The sequence below is a fragment of the Psammomys obesus genome, unplaced genomic scaffold, assembly GCF_907164565.1.
Source record: "Psammomys obesus unplaced genomic scaffold, mPsaObe1.curated_primary_1811, whole genome shotgun sequence".
NCBI lineage: Eukaryota > Metazoa > Chordata > Mammalia > Rodentia > Muridae > Psammomys > Psammomys obesus.
Window position 1 is genome coordinate 45,313,377 of NW_026596051.1, and position 22,415 is coordinate 45,335,791.

The 22,415-nt window shown below is 44.7% G+C and overlaps 1 protein-coding gene and 1 long non-coding RNA gene across 2 annotated transcripts in view; one reads left to right on the top strand and one right to left on the bottom strand.

Moving 5' to 3' along the window:
- Positions 1 to 4,056: 4,056 nt before the first annotated feature.
- On the bottom strand, positions 4,057 to 11,025 carry LOC129688897 (uncharacterized). Its single transcript, XR_008722013.1, has 3 exons — positions 10,817 to 11,025; positions 5,004 to 5,151; positions 4,057 to 4,611 (listed from the first exon to the last, which is right to left on the bottom strand). It is a non-coding gene; the product is annotated as an uncharacterized LOC129688897 (long non-coding RNA).
- The window catches only part of Nwd2 (NACHT and WD repeat domain containing 2), a 135,093-nt gene continuing 123,389 nt past the window's right edge, over positions 10,712 to 22,415 (top strand). The window contains exon 1 of the mRNA XM_055623944.1: positions 10,712 to 10,868. Within this exon, the coding sequence (XP_055479919.1) occupies positions 10,718 to 10,868 (151 nt within the window). The 5' untranslated portion in view covers positions 10,712 to 10,717. The remainder of the gene's footprint in view (positions 10,869 to 22,415) is intronic.

Below are 22,415 nucleotides of genomic sequence, written 5' to 3' on the forward strand. Positions count from 1 at the left end.
AACTTCAGTGCGATGGTTTTCATTTTATCTTATATTTTTTTATGTTTTATATGATATCTCTTAGAAACCTATTTTTTTCTCCTAATGGAGACAGAAAGGGGGTGGATCTGGATGGGAAAGGAGGTAGAGAGGACCTGGGAGGAGTAGAGGGGGAAATAGTAATCAGTATAGACTGTATGAGAAAGAACCTCTTCAACAAAAGGGGAAAAGAAAATAGAAGTTAGGAACAAACATTGTAGGAGGCATACTGGGGAGTTGAAATGTAGGTAAATCAGTTAAGAGGGTCTTGAAAGCCCCTAGGAAAGAAAGAGCAAGTGCCAGAACTTAGAAGCAATGGCTGCTTGTCCCCAGCCCCCTCACTGTTCACACTTAGAGACTTAACAATACCTACACTCCAGTGACCAAGGCCTCCACAGCCTGGGCTCCAAGCCAGAATGTATTTACTAGCTGTGAGCACAGAGCTAACTGTGAGCCATACTCTAGCCTCATTTTGATCTTGGACAACATGCTTCTTCTGCTTTCATTTTTAAGATTGCCTTCAGTATTCTTCCATCTTTCCCTCTTTGCCACAACTCCAGGAGTTTCAATTTGCTTCTCCCACCATTTCTGAACTGTTCTCAATTATTTAGAATTTACTGCTTACCCATTTCACATCTTGGCTAAAAGAACTACAAGACAAACCCCAGCGTCCTCAGCTCCTACCAGCAGTCTAGTACCACTGCTGCCCCCAATTAAGCAGTCCTACACTGAGTGGAGCAGTGTGCTGTGTGTGTGTGTGTGTGTGTGTGCATGTGTGCGTGCACGCGCGCTCTCACGTTTCTTGAGTCATTGCTGTGAGCAAGCATTTCTTACTTCTAGAAGCACAGTTCTCAATAACAGCCTTTTATCCACTTTTAGTTCTGTTTTTCTAATCTGTTGTCAACCAGAAACCAGGTTGTTTGAATTCTGTGCTCACACAAAGAGGAGGTGAGTTTTTCCTGCCATCCGAGTCTGGGTGGCATAGGGGATCATTGTTCTAACTTAGAGTGCAAAAAGTCATTTAATTGATTTTTTTCATGGTAGCAAATATTCTTAGTGGCATGGGGGGAAAGATTACGTGCCACACATTTGCTCTAAGGATGTGTGTGAGTCTTGATAGTTACATCCTTGGGATTGCTTCTCCTGCTGAGAGGGTGCATGAACACCCTGACACTTGATACATTGTGGGTCTCCACTTTCCCAGGACTCCTGAGCCTGGCATGGCAGTGCCGGACTGAGGGGGGTAACACCACTGGCCTTGGCCTGCGCCCAGTGGTGATGGTTCCCAGGCTGGTGTACAGCAAATGGAGTTGGTGCTTTCAGAGCATATTGTGGTGTTTGGGATTTAATAATGCTGTTATAAGTTTATAATTTCCATTAGGTCATTTATCAACTTAAGTAAACCAATCAAAATTTGCCAAAAGCTCTCAGTAGGGCGGCCCATAGTTGCTTATTTTCCCATCTAAATCAGACTTCATTTTGAAGGAGTCTTTACTCAGACATTGAACTGCTCATCCTCTCCTTCTTATTAACACAATGGTTCAGAGAAAGTGAAACAGTTTTAACTTAGCACTTTCCATTTACCGTGACTACCTGTACCACTTTTCTGTTGTCCAAAAGCAATCCATGGAAGAAAATTTATTTGGGGCTTATGGTTCAGAAATTAGAGTCTGTTATGACAGGAAGGCATGGTAGTAAAAGGCAGGCATCGTGGTGGGAACAGGAAGCTGAGAGATTATATCCTCAACAAAAAAGAATCCAAGGCAGAATGAGAGGGAGACATGGAAAACGATACTACAGACTCTCGGTTAGTGCCTCCTCCAGCTCGGCCCCGCCCCCTGAGCCTTCCCAAACTGCACCACTATCTGTGGCCTGAGTGTTCAAATACATAAGCCTATGAGCAGGGGGTTGGGTGTGGCATTTTTTCTCATTAAAACTTTCATACCACCTAAGCATTTTAATACTTAAAAAGGCATTTAAATTATTGTGAGATAAGCGCTCTGTATTCACTTTTCTTGTACCTCTAGCAGAATACAAAAACTATTGAAGGGAAGAAAGGCTTAGGTTTAGAGTTCCTGTGATCTTGATCCACCATGGCCGAGAATGCCCAGTGCAGTTCACGGCTACAGGAGAGTATCTGGGGTCACAGAGCAGAGGCAGAACACAGAAAGCAGGCCATAGCATGAAATGGGCACCACCTTCAAAGGCCTGCCCTTAAGTGACCTTTCTACCCACTAAGCCACAATGTTAAGTAGACTTCAAAACTTGGTCACAAACGGGGAGTCAAGCGTTCCAAATACAAGCAACTGTGGAGGGGAGTGGGTCAGATTCAAATCATGACGTGTGATCAAAGGTTCACACACGTGTTCCTAAGGCACAGTCAGCTCAGAGGACAAACATTACAATGTTGTTGGCGATAGGAATTCCATGGCAAATATGTGTACAAAGAAGAGAGGCAATTATATAACTTTGTACGTCTTCTTAAGACAAGCTGCTGCAAATTTTAGGTAAGCACTTGTGCTCCTGGGAGCGAAATTCCCAGAAGTTGGGAAGGACACAAACATCTGTGCACCGCTGACATGACTTGCTTCACTGTGCATAGAGCTGGCCAGTCTTTCCATGATGAGCATGTCTACCCTTACAAATACCATAAATACCAGACGCTGGAAGACGGACAGTCAAGGTGCCAGGACAGACCCAGAAGTGGAAACATAGAAACATCTCCTTCCTGGACAACATTCCCATTCCTGTCTCGAGTGTTCCTAAACACTTCCACTTCATATTCTTGGCTTTATATGTTTTTGCGCTCTTTTTCTCTGCTTTAGTTACCTATGAGGTAAGAATTTCGGCTTATGCATAAGTGGGTCAATGTTTAGTGTCTTCAATAATGTTATATGTGTTTTAACAAGATGGTTCAGCAAAAAAGGGCGCTTGATCCCAAGGCTGATGACTAGAGTTCAGGCTTTGGGCTCCACGTCACGGAAGGAAAGTCTGTTTCAGGAAGTTGCCTTCTGCTCTGCACACATCCACGCCGGGCATGCGCACACAGCCTCCTCGCTAATTAATTAATTAATTAATTAATTAATGCACATAATTATAGCTTATAATAAAATATGTAGTTTTTATATATATTAAAATATATAGTATCTATTACATATATGATAAAATATAAATAGTTCTTTTAGTGTATGTTTTTATAAAGAAAAACTGCACTGCATTTATTTGTGGCAAAAAAAACAAATCTAAATTTTACATTTGTTCCATGGGATAGTGGAATGATTTTTCTTATATTTACCAAGAAATAACAAGTCGGAAATTTAAAACCTGATTTTGAATCATTTCACTTATGTTTCTCGACACTGCAAAGCAATTGTAGCTGACTTCCTAGTCCCTTCTTCAAAAGGTAGCTGTCCTAATAAGTTCTGCGCTGGGTTTTATAAATTTAGGCCATAGGATAAGTTACGTTTACGAAAGCAGATCCAGAAACACTCGTGGTGCCACTCTGTCACTGTTCCCGCTGAGAACCTATGATGAGCTTGTTATCTTGAGAGGCCAATGTTATCAAACAACAAACATAAAGCAGGAAACGAAGATGGTAAATCTATGGATTGTTTTTTTTAAATAGAACTCACAAAATTGTTATGAGAGAGATTTGCACAATGACCACTCGTATCCATCTTGTTAAAAGGACAAATGGTCTGTGTCAGGTCACACAGGTTTCAGTCCAGTCGTTGCACCTCTGGCTTTGCGGGCGATGGCGAGGCAGTGCGTCAGGGCAAGCATGAGAGTCAGACGTGGACACTGGAGCAAGCTGCTCACAGCCGGGCAGCCCAGGAGCGGACACTGATGGAGTCGTTGCTGCGTGGATTGACCGCTCATTCCAGACTTCATAAGTGTTGTGACTTTCACATCCTTGGGGAGACGGCAGTGCATATATTCAACTTTTATAGGACAAAGAGCCAAGGAAAACGCTTGTTCCATCACAGTACTTTGTAGATAAAAGCAAACTCAATGCACAGTCAAGATGAACAGAATTCTATGTACATACAAGCATTTAAACAATGAAAATATATATACAAGTGACGTGAGAAACATATTTCAAATACATGGGCCATACCAGCATGAAACAGCTTAAAGAATAAGACTTTTTTAACGTTTTCTTACGGACTTGGCTTTACGAAATGAAAAGATATTGTCGACTGGAATGGTGAGATTAATCTGGATGGCATTCTTGCCCTGTACTTTCTGGCTCTCTGGACTTAGATAAACTTTCTGAATTTTCTCAGCCACCTTTGCTGCTGCTCCCACTTGTATTTGAAGTCTTCTAAACACCTGTGCGGTAAAGGCTTGGCCCCATTCCCTTCAACGTGAGGGAGGCTTTAGTTCGTTGCGGTCCTGCCTGTGCAGAGGTCGGTCTTCACGCAGGTCATAATGTGAGCAGCTTTACCTCGCCGTGCTCTCTCCATTCCCCACCGTGCTGCACTGTTCCATGTAGACCCAACAGCAACAAGGCTAACCAGTGGGGCCTAAAACCCCCAACAGACCTCAGTGAGTCAAACAGACCTCTCCTCTTCACTCCAGGTGTTCGTCAACCTAGGGGAAAGTTAAAACATTCACCTACCAAACCTAGTTCTTAGGATCTAAGGATGTGGAAACTGACTTCTGACCCATAAAACAAACAAACAAACAACAATGTGGGGTGTAAACAGACACTGTGGAGAGCACCTCTCACGAGAAGAGCGAGGGCTCTACGCGCCATGTGGCTTAGTTTGCAGAACCATGGACATGGATTTTATACAGCCACAAATGGTTTCATCAATGCGGCCAAGAGGATCTTAGCGGTCGGCGGCCGGCTAATATATTACTATGGACGTGTGGCTTGGTGTTCAGGAATCTGCCTCTTAAGTTTGGCAATGCTGCTAAATGTTTCTTGAGCTGCTTTTCCATACACAACAGGAGGGTGGAACAGCTAATGCAGAACTCACCTCACGGGGTTAGAAACAAGGTAAATTAGCATGTATGAAAGCCCTTCAAACGAATAAATAAATAAGTTTCCGCAAATAGGTGTCAGATGGTGAAATCAGGTTCCTAAGGTGCACATTTGAGACTGTCATCGAGGAGAAAAGCTGGCAGCTGTAAAGTGAAAATAAAATTTTTAATTTAGAAATATGAAATAATGGGTGTATTTTTATCTCAAAACTTATTTTCTTCTACTTTGGGTGGCAACCATAGTGCTCTCATTACAACGTCTTCGTAAGATTGTAAGGAGACTGATCAAAAATGCATTAGACAGATTTGGAAGGGGCGGGTTAAAGTTAGAAGTTCTGAGTCATGAAAACATCAGATAGCGCTTCCTGAAAGGTGTAACTTTATTTAAAGCTCAGCTGCTGCATTTTCTCTCACGCTGCAGACACCTCTGAATCAACCATCTATGTTGACAGATTGTTGTGCTGACAAATTCTCACGGCTATTGAAAGTTTCCAGTTTGTAAACAAGTGGGTGGGTTCTTGATGGTCCAGCCCATATCCTGAGCTGGAACTTTGGGAAGTAGAATCCAGGCTTGAGTGACCATGTATTATTCATTTCTTACATTAGCAAAGCAGAATCAAATATTTATCACCAAATCAGAAAGCCACTGGGAGCAGGAATGTGATGCTGTATCTGAGCTCATGCCTCCAGCTTGGCAAGCATAAAGGGTGCATGTCTGGCTGCGTTGGCTTGATTCCCTGAGGGAGAACAGAAACATGCGCGGGGGGGGGGGGGCTTTTTGTTTGCTTTGTTTTTTGTTTTTTGTTTGTCTGTTTTTGCTTTCTTCATCACACTAGGGACATTAAAACTACCTTCACCCATGAACTGCACAAACACAGAACAGGAAACCAGTTTCCAGGTCAGGATATTTGATATAAAAGACGTGAGTGTACGTGTAGGCGCGAATGCTGGGGTCAGAGCCACTCCTGTAATTTCTCCTGCCAGTCTCCATCACCCCAGCAAAAGAAAGGTGCATGTGGCACAGCCTGAAACGGGTTTAAAGCCACCGTCACCTCAGGGGAGGTAGGTGAGGTATGTTTGCACATTATGGACTAAAACAAGCAAAGCATGCATGTGTATATGTGTATTATACGTGTGTGTGTATATATGTGTATGTTTGTATCATCAAGGAAGATGTTCTACTTGGTTGACAATAAGAAACATGGACTAACAGAACAAACAAACAAAAAAAAACATTATCAAGCACAAGAAAGCTCCTTTCTTTGGTCAGGGGAGTCCAAGTAACTCCCAAAATATAGGCTGCTGTTGCCTTTAGTTGCCTCTCAGGGCTTGAAGACAAGCCCCCACTGCTAAAGACCCCACACACATTAATGATACAGGACTTGTATTATTTAAGCCTGAAGGCTTCCTTCCTGCAGTCTAACCTCCTTGGTACCAGAAAATACCGCACAAGCTGCCAGTGGAGGGAGCCAATTATAGTCCCACACGGCTACAATGCCTAAGAACCGCAATGACCAGCATGTCAATAGACCTCTGAATGTACAAAAAGTGGCACTCACGTGTTGGCGGCAAGCAGTGGGAGTGTAATTGGACTTAAGGTCCCTCAGCAAGAGAGAAATCATGCCTGGTACTAAAGCCCAGCCATCTTCCCAGGGCTGGTGAGGTCATATATCTCAGAAGAGAAATTGACTACCGCCATAGACCAGCGTAATTCCTAGCTACATTCTAACTCTTCTCCTTACATAAGAGTAAATGTGATCAGTGAAGCTTACAGCAAATGGCAACCATGACAGAAATCCACAACTAGACCGAATGCAGAGATAACAGGCTGTGGGAAAGCCAGCCCAGGTGAATACATCTGTATCACAGTGAGGGCTCAAGGAACATCAGGGAAGAGGAATTGAACAAGTGGCAACATGGAGAGACATGCTAACAGGACATGAAATGGGAGGGGATCATGGAGTCACCTAAATAAAGAAACACGGACAACCAACGACTGCTGAGAGAGAAAAGGCCTATCCCAGAAATGAGGCCAATATAAAGCGGTCATCCCTGAAACCATATACACAGACAAGAAAAATGGACTCGTGGCCTGTATGTACATATCCATGCATACTCATCCATGCTCATCTGAAACAATAACAAGAGAGAGACTATCAGTTTGAGAAGGAGGGCACAGAAGAAGTTGGAACAGGGCACTTGAAAGAGAATGAAGGGAGAAAAGAAAAGGAGAAAGCGATGCGATGATGTTCCCATTTTAAATGTATAAGAATAAAAATAAACAAATAATAATTTTAAAGATGGCATGCAAGGGACAATAATGTCTAAAACAGGATACTAGAGTGGAGGCAGGATATGGTAGGCCAAGACCTTTAATGCAGTATAATTAAATGAGATACTAATTAAAGCTTAAAGCAGTGTGCATCAACAGACAGTGATCAGTAAAGCAATATCAATACATACTGGTTTAATGGAATTACGATTTATTTCAGGGTCATTAACTTCTCCATCAAGAAAGATGGATTCTGTGAGCAAATGACTCTTTCCAGCCCAGTGACTAGAAGGAGCCTAGCAGTGATTTTACCTTCCCACAGGTCATTATTATAAAGGGCCGATGCCACTGTTTTATAGGGGCTTCCAGCCTGCCGGCTAGGGTGGGTGAGAGTAGAGAAGGGATGCCGATGAGAGCAGCTTGGTCCTCATGACTTCTTTTTCTTCCCATTTCCAGATGCTTTACATTCTTCTGCCTGTTTCTGGAATGATATTGATTTTCATGTGGGATAATAATGAAAAAAAATTAAAACATTATAAAAAAAAGAGAGAGAGAGAAAGGAAGAAGTCAGAGGAGTGTAGGCCTGTGTGATCTTTCCTGGAAGCAGAAGGGACTGCCAGCCTTCAACATCTGTACTCTTGGACTGAACAGCCATTGTCTAGGCTGTTAAAAATCTCAGCCAAGGCCAGACATAGACAGTTAGAAAATGGATTTATTATATTGCAAAAGTCTTGACAGGAGTTAGTACCTGGATCCTCGTTCTACTATAGATTATTTATATGACCTTGTAATAGGAATTTATATTTTTCAGCCTCATGCTTTCATGTACAAAAATGCAAGAACACTTCTAGTATTTACTGAAGAAGACAAAATTTTGAAATCTGGAATTTCTATCTATCTAATTATCAATCAGGAATCTAATTCCTCAAACTGGGAAGTTATAGGAATTAACACTGAAATCTTACCACGATGGATGGCCTCTCCTTTGTGCTATCTTCATTCTGAGAAATTAATCTTTGTTTTCAGACTGTTTAAAAGAGATAGACTGAAATACTGTAAGGAAGAGGTGGGGTGGGAGTGATGATTCTGTATCTTTAGGCAGAGACCTCCCCCTGCTCAAAACATGCTCTTCTTTAAATCCTGCGAAGGCGGTGGTGCAGAGGCTGGGCGACAGTGACAGATCTCTCCTCTGCAGACTTGGTCTGCCGGGACACAGGCAGACGCTAAACCTCAGCCTGTCTAGAAGTTAATTAGGTTACAAAGGCTGCCAAAAACCCCAAAGTCATTCAAAGAAAATTCAACACCGGAGCAAGATCGGAAGCAAAGGTCACAAGGCACAAACATGCTCTTGATTCTAAGAACAGAAACATAAGAGTAGGGGGTTCAGGAAGTGACGGTCTGCAAACTTCCAATCCATGTTTTATAATAACTGGAAGATGAGGCATAACGTGGTCCTGTCTCTTGTCCTGTGGTAGACATTATATCTTCACAACACTCTATCCATTATCTGTTCCAGAATTCTCAGTCTACAGCCAAGGGACATACAGGGCGAGCCTGTCTGGATAGGGCTCCCGACTGAGCATCTTCCCACTAGGGAATTGTGACTTTTAGGAGAGTTCAGTCGCTTCAGTGAACTGACTGAATAGATGGCTGGGTCCTGTTCAGGGCTTGTTCTTGGGTCCCGGGAAAATTTCACACAGTAACAGGTGCTGTCTGCTCCGTGCTCTCGGGAGTAGCTGGAGCCTTAGAAACCTAGAGACCCATTTCTTCCAAAGAGGCTACCCCAGAATGTGTGTTGGGTGTGGGGAGCTCCAAGACTGTAAACAGCGGTACACAGAACTTCACTGCCACCAGCAGGACCCAGAGGAAGTGCAGGTGCTGGCGGTGCCAGAAGATGCCTCCGCTGAGAAGACAAACATGTCATCAAGCAACTGTCCTTTTGTTTTGTTATTTGAGACGAGGTCTCACACCGTAGCCGGGCTGGCACTACCAACCATCTAAGATCAAGTGATTGTGAACCCGATCAAGCAGCTGCAGAACTAAACTCCGCTCCCACCGTCCCTCCCAGCCTCCGCTGTGGATGGGGTGTGCTTTCTCTCAAAGACTTCAAGTCAGGCTCCAAATCCTCCCTCTCTCCTGCATCCTCGCCAGACAGAATTACACTTGTTTCCTCTCCTGGGGCTTATAGGGGGACGGCAATATTACAGCTGGACTTGTGCGCATCGCGTGGGATCCCGCGGACCGTCAGCTCCTGCCTGCCCCGGGATACACAGTCTGGGGGTGGCTGGATCGGGCTCGAGTGGAGCAAGTCAGGCTCCTCCGCTAGTGCCAACTACCTGGGGCCAACTTCCGCACCCAGACCTCCAAACTATGAACCCCTGCATTCTGCCGGACACGGGGCCTGGAGGGCGACGTGCCTCCCCTCCCCAGGGTCGCACTCTCTCCTAGAGCCGCAGCTCACACCCTCGGGGCGAGACTCCCAGGGCCCAGGAAGCCTCCTGGCTCTTGAGCGCCCAGAGGGCAGACAGCCAGGGAAGGCTCTGTCAGCGGGAGGCGGGAGGCTCCCCGGCCCTTCAAAGGTCTGGGGAGAACTGCCCCGCCGAGATCCGGCCCCGGGAAGGGGCTGCGGCCACGCGGGAAGGGCCACGTGAGCGGCGTGGGACAGCTATAAAAATCCCCCGAGCGCACGAGCGTGGGGAGGGAGCGCCGGGCGAGAGCGGCCTCCCACGCCGCGCCGGGCAGAGCGAGCGGCCGTGGCCCTCCCCCACGACGCCGAGCGCTGCCGCCGGCCTGGGCTCGCGTGTCGAGGCGCGGTGAACTTTGGGGACTTGGCAAAGGCGAGCGACGCCCGCGCCCCGGCTTCCCGCAGGCGCTCGCTCGGGGCTGGCTTGACCTTTGGGGAGTTGCCGCGGAGCGAGCGCGAGTCCCGGGCCGCTCCGTCTCCGCCCTTCGCTAGGGAGCGGCCGGCTCCGGGCGAGTCCTCGCAGGAAGCCGCAGGTCCGGGGCTGCCCCGGCCGCCGTGCGCCCGCGGCCGCGCTCCCGCCCGACCCCGGCCGCCCGAGCCTAAACTTTGACCCGCCCGGGTGCCCGCCGCCGGCGCCTCCTCCCGCGGAGGGCACGGACGGGGCATGGCCAGGGGCTCCGGGGGCCCAGCGGGCTGTCCCCGGCGCAGCGCGGCGCCGCCCTCGTAGCACCCCCGCTCTGCCCTCCCGCGCTGCGGCGCCGAGCGCGGCGGGAGCCCAGGCGGCCCCGGAGGCGAGGGAGGCGGCGGCGGCCGGAATCCGGGGTCCCGTCCGCATGGCCGCGGAGCTCGCCGGCTGCTCCCGGAGCCCCGGGCGCCTCTGAGCCGCGGCGCAGCGGACGTCGCCCGCCCCGGGCCGCGGAGGGGAGGGACCCCAGCAGCAGTGGCGGAGACGGCGGCCGACCCTCCGCTCCGCGATGTGGCCAGCCGGCGCGGGCAACAAGCCGCCCTGTCCGCGGGACTCCGCGCTCCGGAGGGCGGCGTTCTCCGGGAATCTCGCGGCTCTGCCTTCTCACCTCGTACCCGCCGGCCGCAGCGTCCGGGTCTTCATCAGCGCCAACCCTGAAGGTAAGTCTTTTGCCCCTGTTCGTCCGTCTGTCTGTCCTTCGATCGGTGTGTGGAGCTACATGTGTGGAGCTACTCAGGCGGGTGCACCCCGCGTCCCCGGGCTCCCTGCCTCCAGCCGCAGTCCGGAGCGCGTGGGAATTTTATTCCAATCACTTATTTTTCTTTAACTCATCCGCTCGCTCGCCTGCTGACTGCTAGGACACTCTTGTTACCCCGAGTCACTCTCGGACATAGCAGGGGCTAGGCTGGTAGGTGCTTTCTAGAGGATCCATTCTGCCACTACCAACACATCCCCTTTGGCTTTCTTGTATGAGTTTCTTTTGCCTGACAATCGCAAACCGCAAACCGGAGCTGTCCTTTGGTGGCAAGTGTTTGAATGCCGTCACTTGTTCCCACCGGGGTGGCAAATACGTTCCTGGAAACACAGGTCCTTCAGGTAGGAAGGCCCGTGGAGATCCAGGGAGCACAGGCTCTTGGTGGTTCCTGGACAGAGTGGCGCTCACCCCAGCGCAGAACTGGTGAGGGGAAGCTCAAAGGAGCTCATCTCAGCTGTGTGCTGGGACCAGGTCTCCAAGGTGGAGTTCTTGCTCTTCTGGTCAGGCACCTGGTAGGTGATCCATGAAAAGCTGTTGGTTTGGGGCTTCTGCAGTGACTATAACAGGAGCACTGGGCGGCCAAACCCTGTCAGCCCTCAGTTCCTACAGTTAACTTTCCTTCCCGGGTGGTGGGGAAAAAAGAAAGGATGCGTACAGCAAACTGGGTATGTCTTCAGGAAAGAAGAGAAGGAAGGAAGGAAGGAAGGAAGGAAGGAAGGAAGGAAGGAAGGAAGGAAGGAAGGAAGGAAGGAAGAAAAGAGAGAGGAAGGAAAGAAAGAAAGAAAGAGAGAGAGAGAGAGAGAAAGAAAGGAGGGAAGACTACAGAGACAGAGAATTGGCCATAAGATGAGTGTATAAGTTTATACAAGCCCGGTGTGAGATATTCAAGAATTAACTTTTTCTGTACCCTAACAAACCTCTGGCCTAATTTTTTTTTTTTTTTTTTAGTAATCAGTGAAGAGTTGGCTCCCTTAAACACTCAAGGCTCTGGTTGCTGGTAAAATACATGTAAGAGGACAGGAAAGGTACCGTTCTGTAAACACTTCTAAAGGGGAAAGGCGCACTACCGGAAGTTTCCGGGAAAGCTTCTGTGGTCACCATGGGGAAAGAATCAGATAAACAGCACACAGTGATTAATAGGAGAGTTCTGTGCTTAGAGGCAGGTGTGCCTGGCTACCCTTCCCTGCCTTTACAACTCACTTTCCCAGACAAAGGGTGCTGACATTAAGAATCATTCTATATCAAGTATGCCACCCAGGACATTGACATAAGATCTGAATTAAATAACCATTAAGGAATGTTAGGATTAACATTAAAGTTAGGCTCCAGGAAAGCTGCAAGTCCCAGTAATCATGTGTGAAAGAATTATGTCAGGTAATGTTTACTCATGAACTTTTCTGTTCTCCAAGACTTTCTTAAATGCCATGTGAATTATGGCCCTGCTGTGAAGCCAACCAAAGCACTGTCTTGGCCTTTAGGCAAACTGCTTCTGAAATACAATTAGTGTCCTATTGACGTTAGCAGCGTTAATTTTTTTTTATTGCGTTAAATGTGCATTTTCTAGGATTGCATGATAATGAATTGATGTTGTGAGCTTATATTGAAACTGAAACAAAGTTAACCTCATTTGTGTACACCTGAGCTTGTGTGTTATTCTTCAAACCCTCAACTTGGTTGCTCAAAAAACTTTAACACACAGGAAGCATGGGAAAGCAAACACAACTCTTACCCCTTGATCAACTGATTTTGATGGTTGGTTTCCAGGCTGCTCTTAAAAGACCAGAAATGTGAAGATTACTTGAGAAATTTTAGTAGAAGCAGGACTTTGAATTTTATCCAGATTGAAGAGCCAAGGACATATTGAGAATAGGCAGAGATGGGCATTTTTAATGCTCTCAACCTGAAGCCTTAAAACTCTGGGAAATGCTCCATCCAAGGCAGCACTTTACCATGGCATCTTTATAGATGCAATTTAGAAAGCAAATGCTTGTGTTTTGGTAGCATCCAATATTAGATTCTTGGACGATACTAAAGATGAAGAGCCTTTCCACTGTCAAATTAAGACAAAGGATATTATCTCATGTCTCCTTTATAAGCAGAAGCCCAATTTGCATTCTGAATAAAAGCTGTTTTGTGCTGAAGTTGTAGTAGTTTTTGTTTTGCTTTGTTTTAGGAAACCCAACAGACTCTTACTGAGATGATGCTTTTCATAGGTATTGCTTTACAAAACTCGTGTGGAATTGGAATTTCCCCATCCACAGTGATGGCAGTGTGTGTCTTCAGGCTGGATAATTAGCTTTCCATGCATTAGCTCATTCAATTTTGATATCATCCTCAAACAACCCATCTAAGAGTGGTGAACAAAGGGATTTTTCCTCTTCTACTGGTGAGACAGCTAAGGCTTTACACAGTGAAGCCACTTTTCTGGATTCCTACAGCAGACTGAAACTGACAGCTCCCATAGGAAACTCAAAATGCCTACTTTGCTGCTCTCTGCCAGTCTAGGCAAAATCCAGATCGCTATCAATGCCTCACATCTACATGGCCAAAGATGGTGAGTTAGTGCTGCCCAGAGTTTTCTAACTCTAAGAATATGAGTAACTAAAAAAGAACACAACTGCCCCAACCCCCTTGTTCCCACTGAGAAGTAGCTATGGGACATGCCGGAGAACCCCTGAGTGTAGCGGATTTGTACTTCTCCAAGAGTGTGTCTGCGTCTGACCTGTCTTCACTACGTGGATGATGCTGGATGCCTGTCAGGGGAGGCAATCGCGTTATCCCAGACTTCCCTAGTGAATGAACTTCATCCAGCCTCATTCCCATTCATCTGTGGCATCCCTCTTAATCCTTGGTAGTTTTCTTGCCATGTAGCCTCTGCACAACCTATATACTTCTTTGGAACAATGTTTTCAAAACACATACAAAGTTGTCTAGTGTTGATAAGCTTAACCAGTCCAAGCATATGGAAAGGAAAATATTCCGCAGGGGTCTCCCCAGTTATTAGACTGTGAGGGCTCTGAGATCCCATGCATCTGTTCTGAACCAGTCTAGTGTGAATTAAGTAAAATCTTCATGCAGAAGGACAATAAGACATTGCCTTTGCTATCAAGGCCACTGTCTTTTAACCTCTGATCTCCTGGATTAATTGAGTTGGTGAACTCTCCTGTCTTTGAAGGAGAAAATGAGTATTTCCTGTTCAATAGGTGGGCTCCGGACTAGCAGCCATGCCACACATATATCTATAAGAACACGGGCCTGGACTTTAGTAAATGCTTTAATTGTGGTAGAGCTTAAATTCTAAAATGCCTGTCTTCTCTGGTGGCAAAACCCTAACTAAGTGGTTCTTAGCCTATGGGCTGTGACCCCCTTGAGGGTCACATATCAGATATCTCCTACATAGCAGATATCTACATTATGATTCATAGCAATAGTAAAATTACAATTATGAAGTAGCAACAAAATAATTAAGGATGGGGTCACCACAACACGAGGAGCTATGTTAAAGGGCCACATCGTTAGGAAGGTTGGGAAAATAAGCGGCTTCATTCGAGTAAACTTTAAGTACTGACTGGTTATTTTGGGTTGTGCCGTCACCCAAATGGCGGCAACCCATTGCTCATAAATGGTTGGAGATTTTGATGCTGCAGCTAAGAGATCTGGGCCTCATTGGATAATGTGGTTTAAACTATGCAAATTAAGTTTTCCCAAATCAAATCCCCAGCCACACAGCCCCCATCTCCCTGATGAGAAGCAAATAATTGTGTCTCTTCCCAGGAACATAGTTGACCCTTTTTCAAGTCTAGCACGTGGATGAGAAGAGGAATTACAGCTTTTCTGGAAATACTAACAGGCATTTCTGAGCCTCTGTGCTTAGACTTTCCCTCCAAATGAAACCTTCCAGTGAGGACAGCGCAAATGATAGCATTGAGTGTCCAGGGCTTCTATGTTGTATATGGCACCTTATATTGTGTAATAAAGAAAGAAGCCCCCAGCTTTCATCACCAGACACTTCCACTTAGATTTCCAAACTGGTCGTCTTTGAGTATTGTGTACTCGTGCCTCGCTTTGATGACCAAATACTCAGACCATTACTGTTCTTACTTTTCTTCGGTCAGTGGGACTTTATGTCTTCCCAGATGCTGATTCATACCTTAAGATCCTCGGTTGGAAATCATAGTCTTCCTTTAGGTGGAGGCCACGGAAAGCATGCCAGCCTGTCTCATGTCCACACAGTTTCAGTGTTTGCAGCCACTGGCCACTTCCATCCGTTTGCATTTCTACCCAAGACAAAGAAAGATCCGCAACAAGATGTGCTTGAATTCTTCACTGTTTTTATTCTTGCCGTTCTATCCTCCTAGGAGATCATGGCTCCTTTCTGCTCTCTTTATGCATCACCAAGAAAAAGCTGTTGCCAAAGCATATGTGCACATGTGCGTGTGTACACGTACAGATGTCTTAATGCCCCAGAATATCTTTAAAATTGATCAAGAATATTAAAGGGACCATGCCAGCTTTGCTACTTCGTGATAAGCATACACAGAGCATCCATAGTGCGCAGACACTACAAGTCTGCTGGCTGTGTCTCCCTGGTCCTTAAGCAGACATTACTGCAGAAAGCGGGAGTGTTTGTTACAGATAGACTCAATAGACCTGCAAGCCAAGCTTTCTGGGTTTGAATTTTCAATCTGCTATTAATAAACTACTTCTGAGTAAGTTCAGCTCCTTTGTTCTCAGTTTCCTAACTCGTGAAAGAAGATAACAGCAGTAGTTGTTTGGGGTTAGAAAGTCGAGTAAATAAGCTAATATACACAAAGCACTTAGACAAGTGCTGGCCACAAGGGAAACAATAAATGTTTGCTATTTTTATCATTGTGTTATTTTCCAATGATATTGAGGCTCTGTGTAGGCGTATCTATAACAGCAACGAGGTCTGCGTCAGTCATTAGTTAGAATTCAGCTACGAAAAAGAAACCTTTCTACTCTAGCTGTCTCATAGAACTGGGTGTGTTCTGAAACCTCTGCAAAGCTTTCAGAACAGAAAGTCAGGGCACCACTAGGCATTTGGGTCCCCTTGCAAAAGCCGCCACCCAGAGGACAGAAGGCTGGTACGAGTGTCCGTGGGTAGCAAGTAGCCAGCAGCCTCTGCAAAATGACATGTCTGCTGAAAATCATATGTCAAATGCCGCACGCAAGAGCAGAAGAACGTCTCCATTGCCTTCCCCTCAGATGTCATGTGTCTTCAGGGAGCGATAGCTCACTAGTCCAGGGCTACAGTATCAGCACATTCCTCTCTGTGTGTAGAGAGAAATATGGATGGAGAAAAAGAGAGTCAGAATTTTTCATTGTAAGTTTTCACTTACATATCTGGACTGATTATCTTCAAGAGTTATATTCTCATGCCCAGCTTTGATAGGCCAGAATGGCAAATGGACCCATGCAACAAGTAAGTCTAAAAATCTCCATGCTTCCAGCCCATATTCTACAATGGAGAAGATGGAAAAAGAGGGTAATGGATCCTCAGCACCAAGAAACAATGTGGAGCCCAGGAGGAAACAGACACATGCATTCCTTCAACCAAGGAATGTTCCTGAACATTCCATTCGAGGTGGATGCCATTCCGGTGTTTAAAACACAGCAGTCACCATACAGACCAGGTCTCTGCTCTTATGGAGTTAATAAGAGTTAATATTAACTCTTATGGAGTTAATATTTGTGATGAGTGTCATACTAAAGATAGGAGCAAAGGAGCATTCCAGAAGCACTGAGGACAGTTGCATATGCCAGCTGGGGGCAGAGGTGGGCCAGAGTGAGGAGCTGGGACATCTCCTCACAGTCATATATAGAGCTGGAGTACGGAAACTGTTCTACATGATAACCAAACATGAGACAAGGTGATGATGAGAGCTCCACAGGGAACATAAAGAAACAGTCTTTGTTATTCAGCAAAGGACTTCCATTTCTTTGACTACAAAAAAAAAAAAAAAAAAAACCTGATATCTTGTGGTGACACTTAAAAGCATGGTGTGAACCATAGATACAAGCCAGTTCTGGCATCGTGCTTTAATAAACAGCTACAAACTTTTCAACCTTCTTTCTATACCATGGAATGCATTGCCCTCTCATTTTTTATTTTAAAAGATGTCTGCAGGTTTGGGGTCTCAGTTTCAACTATCTGTTGTTATTAATCAACCCACTCCAACACATAAAAGCTTAAACCCTCACATACCATTTTTCATGTTTCTGTGATTGGGGATTAGATGAGGCTCTATTCCACGGGTGCTAACACGTGATCTTCCCCGTAAAGCACTCGCGTGGAGAAGAAAGTAACGCGTGCCCTGCAGCACAAGTCAGCTTCCAAAACACCAAGGGGGCCTGGTGGGCTGAGCTGCTTTACTCTCAACAGGTTTGCAGTTGTGGAGAAAGGAGGGAGAGTGACACAGAAAGTTGAGGAGACTTCCACTTCAGAAGAGACTTCCTGGTCAGTCAGAGAACAGCCTCCACTACCCAAAATGTTTATTGGTTTGTTTTGAACTTTCATCTACAATGAAATCTATCCATTACCCAAGACATGTTATTATTCTAATTAAGGCTACAGTTTCAAACAGCACAAATGAAACACTGTGAAAGACTGGGATACAGCTCAGCCTGCCACACAAGCACTAGAACTCAAACGACAGCCGCGGAAAACTAATATAAAGAAGACAGCGAGTCATCAAGACTGTAGGGTAAAGCCACCAAGAACTACAACACACATCAAAATGTGTCTATAACTCGGAGGCTCGACACGACCTTGGGAAGAGTCATCCTATCTCTGTAAGCAACTGAAAAATGAAATTTATAAAACCTTACAAACATCCTTTCAAATGGAAAAATGTAAGAAATTCTACAGAATAACAGGAATTAAACTTAGTAAAGTAAACCAAAGGGCTCATTTTTTTTCTTAAATAGGGCTGAGAATATTAGTATTTGTTGAAACGCTGGAAACAATGTACTTTGTTGAGAAATTCTTAGCAAGAACTCACATGACAATATATATTTCACTGACTCAAAGAGAAAATGTTTAAAGTAATGAATAAACACAAATTCAAGGCATCCCAGAAGAGCCGTCATGAAGGCATTTGGACATCAAAGATTATCTGTTGTCAAGCATAGACCAAGAGCAACAAGTGGTCCACCTTCAGGTTGCTTTCCAAGTAAAGCTTCTTTTAAATTTGTCTCTGTGTATTCATGTGACTTAAGCAGATACAAAGCTTGTATGTTTGCTCAAAAGTCATGAAAGTGCTACATTGCAAAATATGTCTAGAAGAAAATAGGGTGATACTGGCATGGAGATAGCTTATATCACCTCTTCAGAGCTTTGCCTTTCCTCACAATTTCTGTTGAAGCCAAAGAACATTCATTCTTCAAATTGAAATGTGTTGGCTGGATGCGAAGGAGTAACATGATAGAAACATAATAAAAAGATCAGAAACTGAAGCATAGACTAACAATACCCCCTTCTAATTAAATATTTTTCTTAAAGCCTCATTTCACATCAAAACTATTTCAAAGAGTTTATTCAAAGCAAAGCCAGGGTGACGGGGCCTCACTCCTATGAGAATTGCGGAAGTGAAGCGGCAAAATGGAAAGGGAATCCTCCACAACGTTGTCATTACAGCGGTGCCTTTCAGAGTCTTGCCACCAAGTCCGTTTCTTTCTAGTGTTACGCCAAGTATCAGATACAAGGTGTTTTCCGGATTCCCGAGCCCCTGCAGACTCCTAATTAGTTGGATTGGACAGTCACTAAGCAGGGGTACATACTGCTGCCTTCAGTTTTTAGACACGTACATCTGGTGTGTCTAAAAACACACACAGTAGTACAACTGCCCCAGACACAAACGCTGCGCTTAGGAACTATGTGCTTACGTGAGGAGGCTGACTGAAACGACGGGAGTCAAGCGGTTCCATCCCCTGTCCTCTTCAAGCATGAGCCACTCGCATTTAGCCAATAGGAAAGACTCAGATGAACTGAATCTCAGTCTACTCTAAAGGGACTGTCAGGGAGAATGTGGTATGGCAACAGGATATGAGAACCGAAAAGGAGAGTTTTTGTAGACAAAGTACTTGGTGCCAGAAAGTCCAATAGAAGCTAAAGGCCACCAGCAACTGAGCAAAAAAAAAGACAAAGTTGGTTTAATTTTCCTAGGTCTAAGAAGTGTAACTAGATTTTACTATGATAGCTAGGACTCAAAAACTATAAGCTATAATCTGTCAAAAGCTCTAGAAGCTAGCTATCCAGATTGCAGGCGAATGAGAATGGCTTGACTAATACCTTTACTATCGTTTGCTGTTGCCTAAGATGGGCATTGGGAACATATGGAGTGTGATGGCCTTGGGACTCGTATGTTTGACTCCCGTGATGAAGTAGAAAGAAGCAAAATCAATAGGACCACAGACTGCCATAACAAGGGAGGGCTGCCAGGACCGGCACCCACAAGCAAGGCTGTAACTGCTCCTGAACAATGTGGCCTGTGAGCACAGAGAGCTGGGAAAGAAACAGTGCTGAGAACCCCTGGCTCACTTTATGAATGGAACATGTGCTGGAACAGCCCCCATCATACACAGAAGGTTTGTTTCCAGGTCTATCGGGATGGATGCAGGAGTTGCTCCAGGGAGGAGTTATTCAGTAAAAATAAGGGATTAATGTGAGAGATGAGAAGGCCTAATTAATACCCATCTCTGAGAAGCAGGAATTATATATTCCTCAGAAGTGAGGTATGTCTCATTTCTGAATCATCCGAGAAGAATGTAGGTTCATAGGAAAGCTGAATAAAAAAGGAAGCAAAGGTTGATTAGTTATGCTTGCCATGGAATAAACACTAGCATTTATCATTATACTATACAGTATATTTCTTAATGTAAACACTGTGGGGTGAGGGGAGGAGGCAATAAGAACAGAAAACAGAGAGAAAAAGAGAGAAAGTTTAATTTTACTTCCTTTGGCCAAAGCAGAGAAATCAAGCAGACAGAGGGGAAAATTATACTGGCGAAAATAACTGGTAAGAAATTCTTGCTCGAACGACAGTACTGATAGACTCAGCTTTCCAGTGGGAGAAAGATGTGTTGAAACTGTTAAATATACTGAAAATACACTTGCATCAAGCAGACCTGCATGCCAGTCTGTTGCTAAGCAAAGTGGCTTCAGCAAAAGATCATATTTCGTGGATGGCACTCAAGAAAATGCTAATTAAAATAGGATCCAGAAGTTATTGAGGTCACTGTGTGATTATAAGAGAAAGCTGCAAATAATGCACAAATTCTTTTGTGAGAAAAATAGTCTAAGAATACAGAAAAGACATAAAAATACAGTTAATATTTAATATTTAGAGTTAACGTTCAATATTTAATATTTAGAGTTAATATTTGTAGTTAATATTTAGGTCTACATTCCCTATTCACAAACCTGAATAATGTATTATTTTAGTCCTTTTTCTGTTGCCACAACAAAGTGCACAAGGCTAAGTGTTTTGGTGTCATAGTTCAGGAGATCAAGAAACATGTCGTATACCTTTGTTTGGCTCTGGTGAGGGTCCTCTGTCTACGTCACACGTGGCAGAAGCTTATGAAAGAGGGAGAAATCACACAGCAAAACAAGAAAGCAGAGTGAATCAGGGCCGGGCTTGCTCGTTTTACAGTGATCCGTTCTCTTGGAACCCGGTGATGACTGCATGACTGCATTAATTTCTTCTGAGGGTGACACACTGGTGACCTAACTACCTGCTGCTAGCTCCCACCTCTGTAGAGCATCGTCTCTCAGCACCACCACACTGGAGACCAAAACTTCCAGCGCATGAACCTGTGGGCAACTGCTTTATACAAAAGCAATTTCAATAATAATATTGGGATTACAAAAGAAGAATAAAAACAATCCAGGCCCATTTTCCTATGAAAACATTTGCTAGTTTTCTTTTCTGCTGCTATGGAAAACATCATGATCAAAAGCAACTTGAGGAAGAAAGAATTAATTTCTGCTTGCAGTCCATTAGCCAAAAAAAAAAAAAAAAAAAAAAAAAAAAAAATTAGCAGGACAAGGATCAAAAACTACTGAGGAATGTTGTTTCCGGACTTGATTTTTCACTCACATTTAGGTACTCTTGTAGAATATTTACTGATCTATATAGATAATGTCTTAATATTAGATGGATTTTCTATGGCACGGCTAATTCCCAATTATTGAGACAGAGAGCTATCAGTTTATTTAATTTGGCTTTAGCACAATAACTGTGCAGGTATGATTTAAACTAATTTTCCAAGCTATTCTGGCTACCTGCAGCCACACTCCCCAAGCTACTTGCCAATATGGATCCTGCCTGGGCCGGATATGTTCCATTAGGCCATGTCCTTTCTCCGTCTTCTTCTCTCTCCTCTTTTTCTCCTGCTTCCTTCTCTTCCCAGGCTCGTGGTCCCCCTGATAGACCACAAACCTGGAATGGAACTTCTGCCTAACTCTATTCTGGCCAGTAACTGGCTGTCAGCAACTTTATTAACTAATCAGAGATAATTGGGAAGCCATGTTTGCACAACATTGTCAGGTGTACATGAGAACCCACTGCTCTGGACTACCCAGATCTCAGAATTTAGCATCTGAATACACAGCACTAGACCAACTTCCAACAAGCTACCTTTCCTATGTGGCTTAGACCCATCCAACTAGGGATTGTGTTGCCTGCTCCATCTATCAAGAAAACCTCCCACAAACATGCCCTCAGGCTGGTCTCATTAAGGCAATTCTTCAGTGGAGGCTCTATCTTCCCATATGGGTTGACAACCAATGCTCTTAACAATAACCTTTCCTTTTTGTCAGGGTCTCATGTTTACTTTAAAAGTCTGAGTTTTTAAAAGTCTTTGTAAGCCTCAGGTCTTCATAAAAATTGAAGCCTCTCTAACTATGGCAACCTGTAATATCAAAACCAATTTATGTAATTTCTTGTTCTGAGAGGGAAGAACTGGGGAATAATTGTAATCATACCAAAGTAAAACTGAAATTCGAGAGTATATATCAGTGTCCAATATCTGGGACTTAATCACGATTTTCTGATTTCAAAGAGCTTGGATAGTGCCGCTTCTCCTTCTCTGCCACCTGAAATGCGGGCAGCTTGTCTTACATAGCTGCCCCACGCCTGCTATGTCCTGGGTAAGCACCCCATACTCCTAGCACCTCCAATATCTTGAGTCACCAGCAACTGAAATTGCATCTTCACTCATGGCCTCTCTTCAGGGACTCTGACCCTGTCACAGAGCACCAGGCCTCAACTGCTCCATGATCTCTCAGTCTTAAATCTCTCCTGCATTTAAAAACAGGGGGACAACTCTTATACCTTGCCAAGTTCTGTTTGTAACTTGATATGTAGCTTTGGTCTCACCTAGCCTCCATGTGCTAAACCTTATGGAAGTACTTCCCCCAAAAAATTCA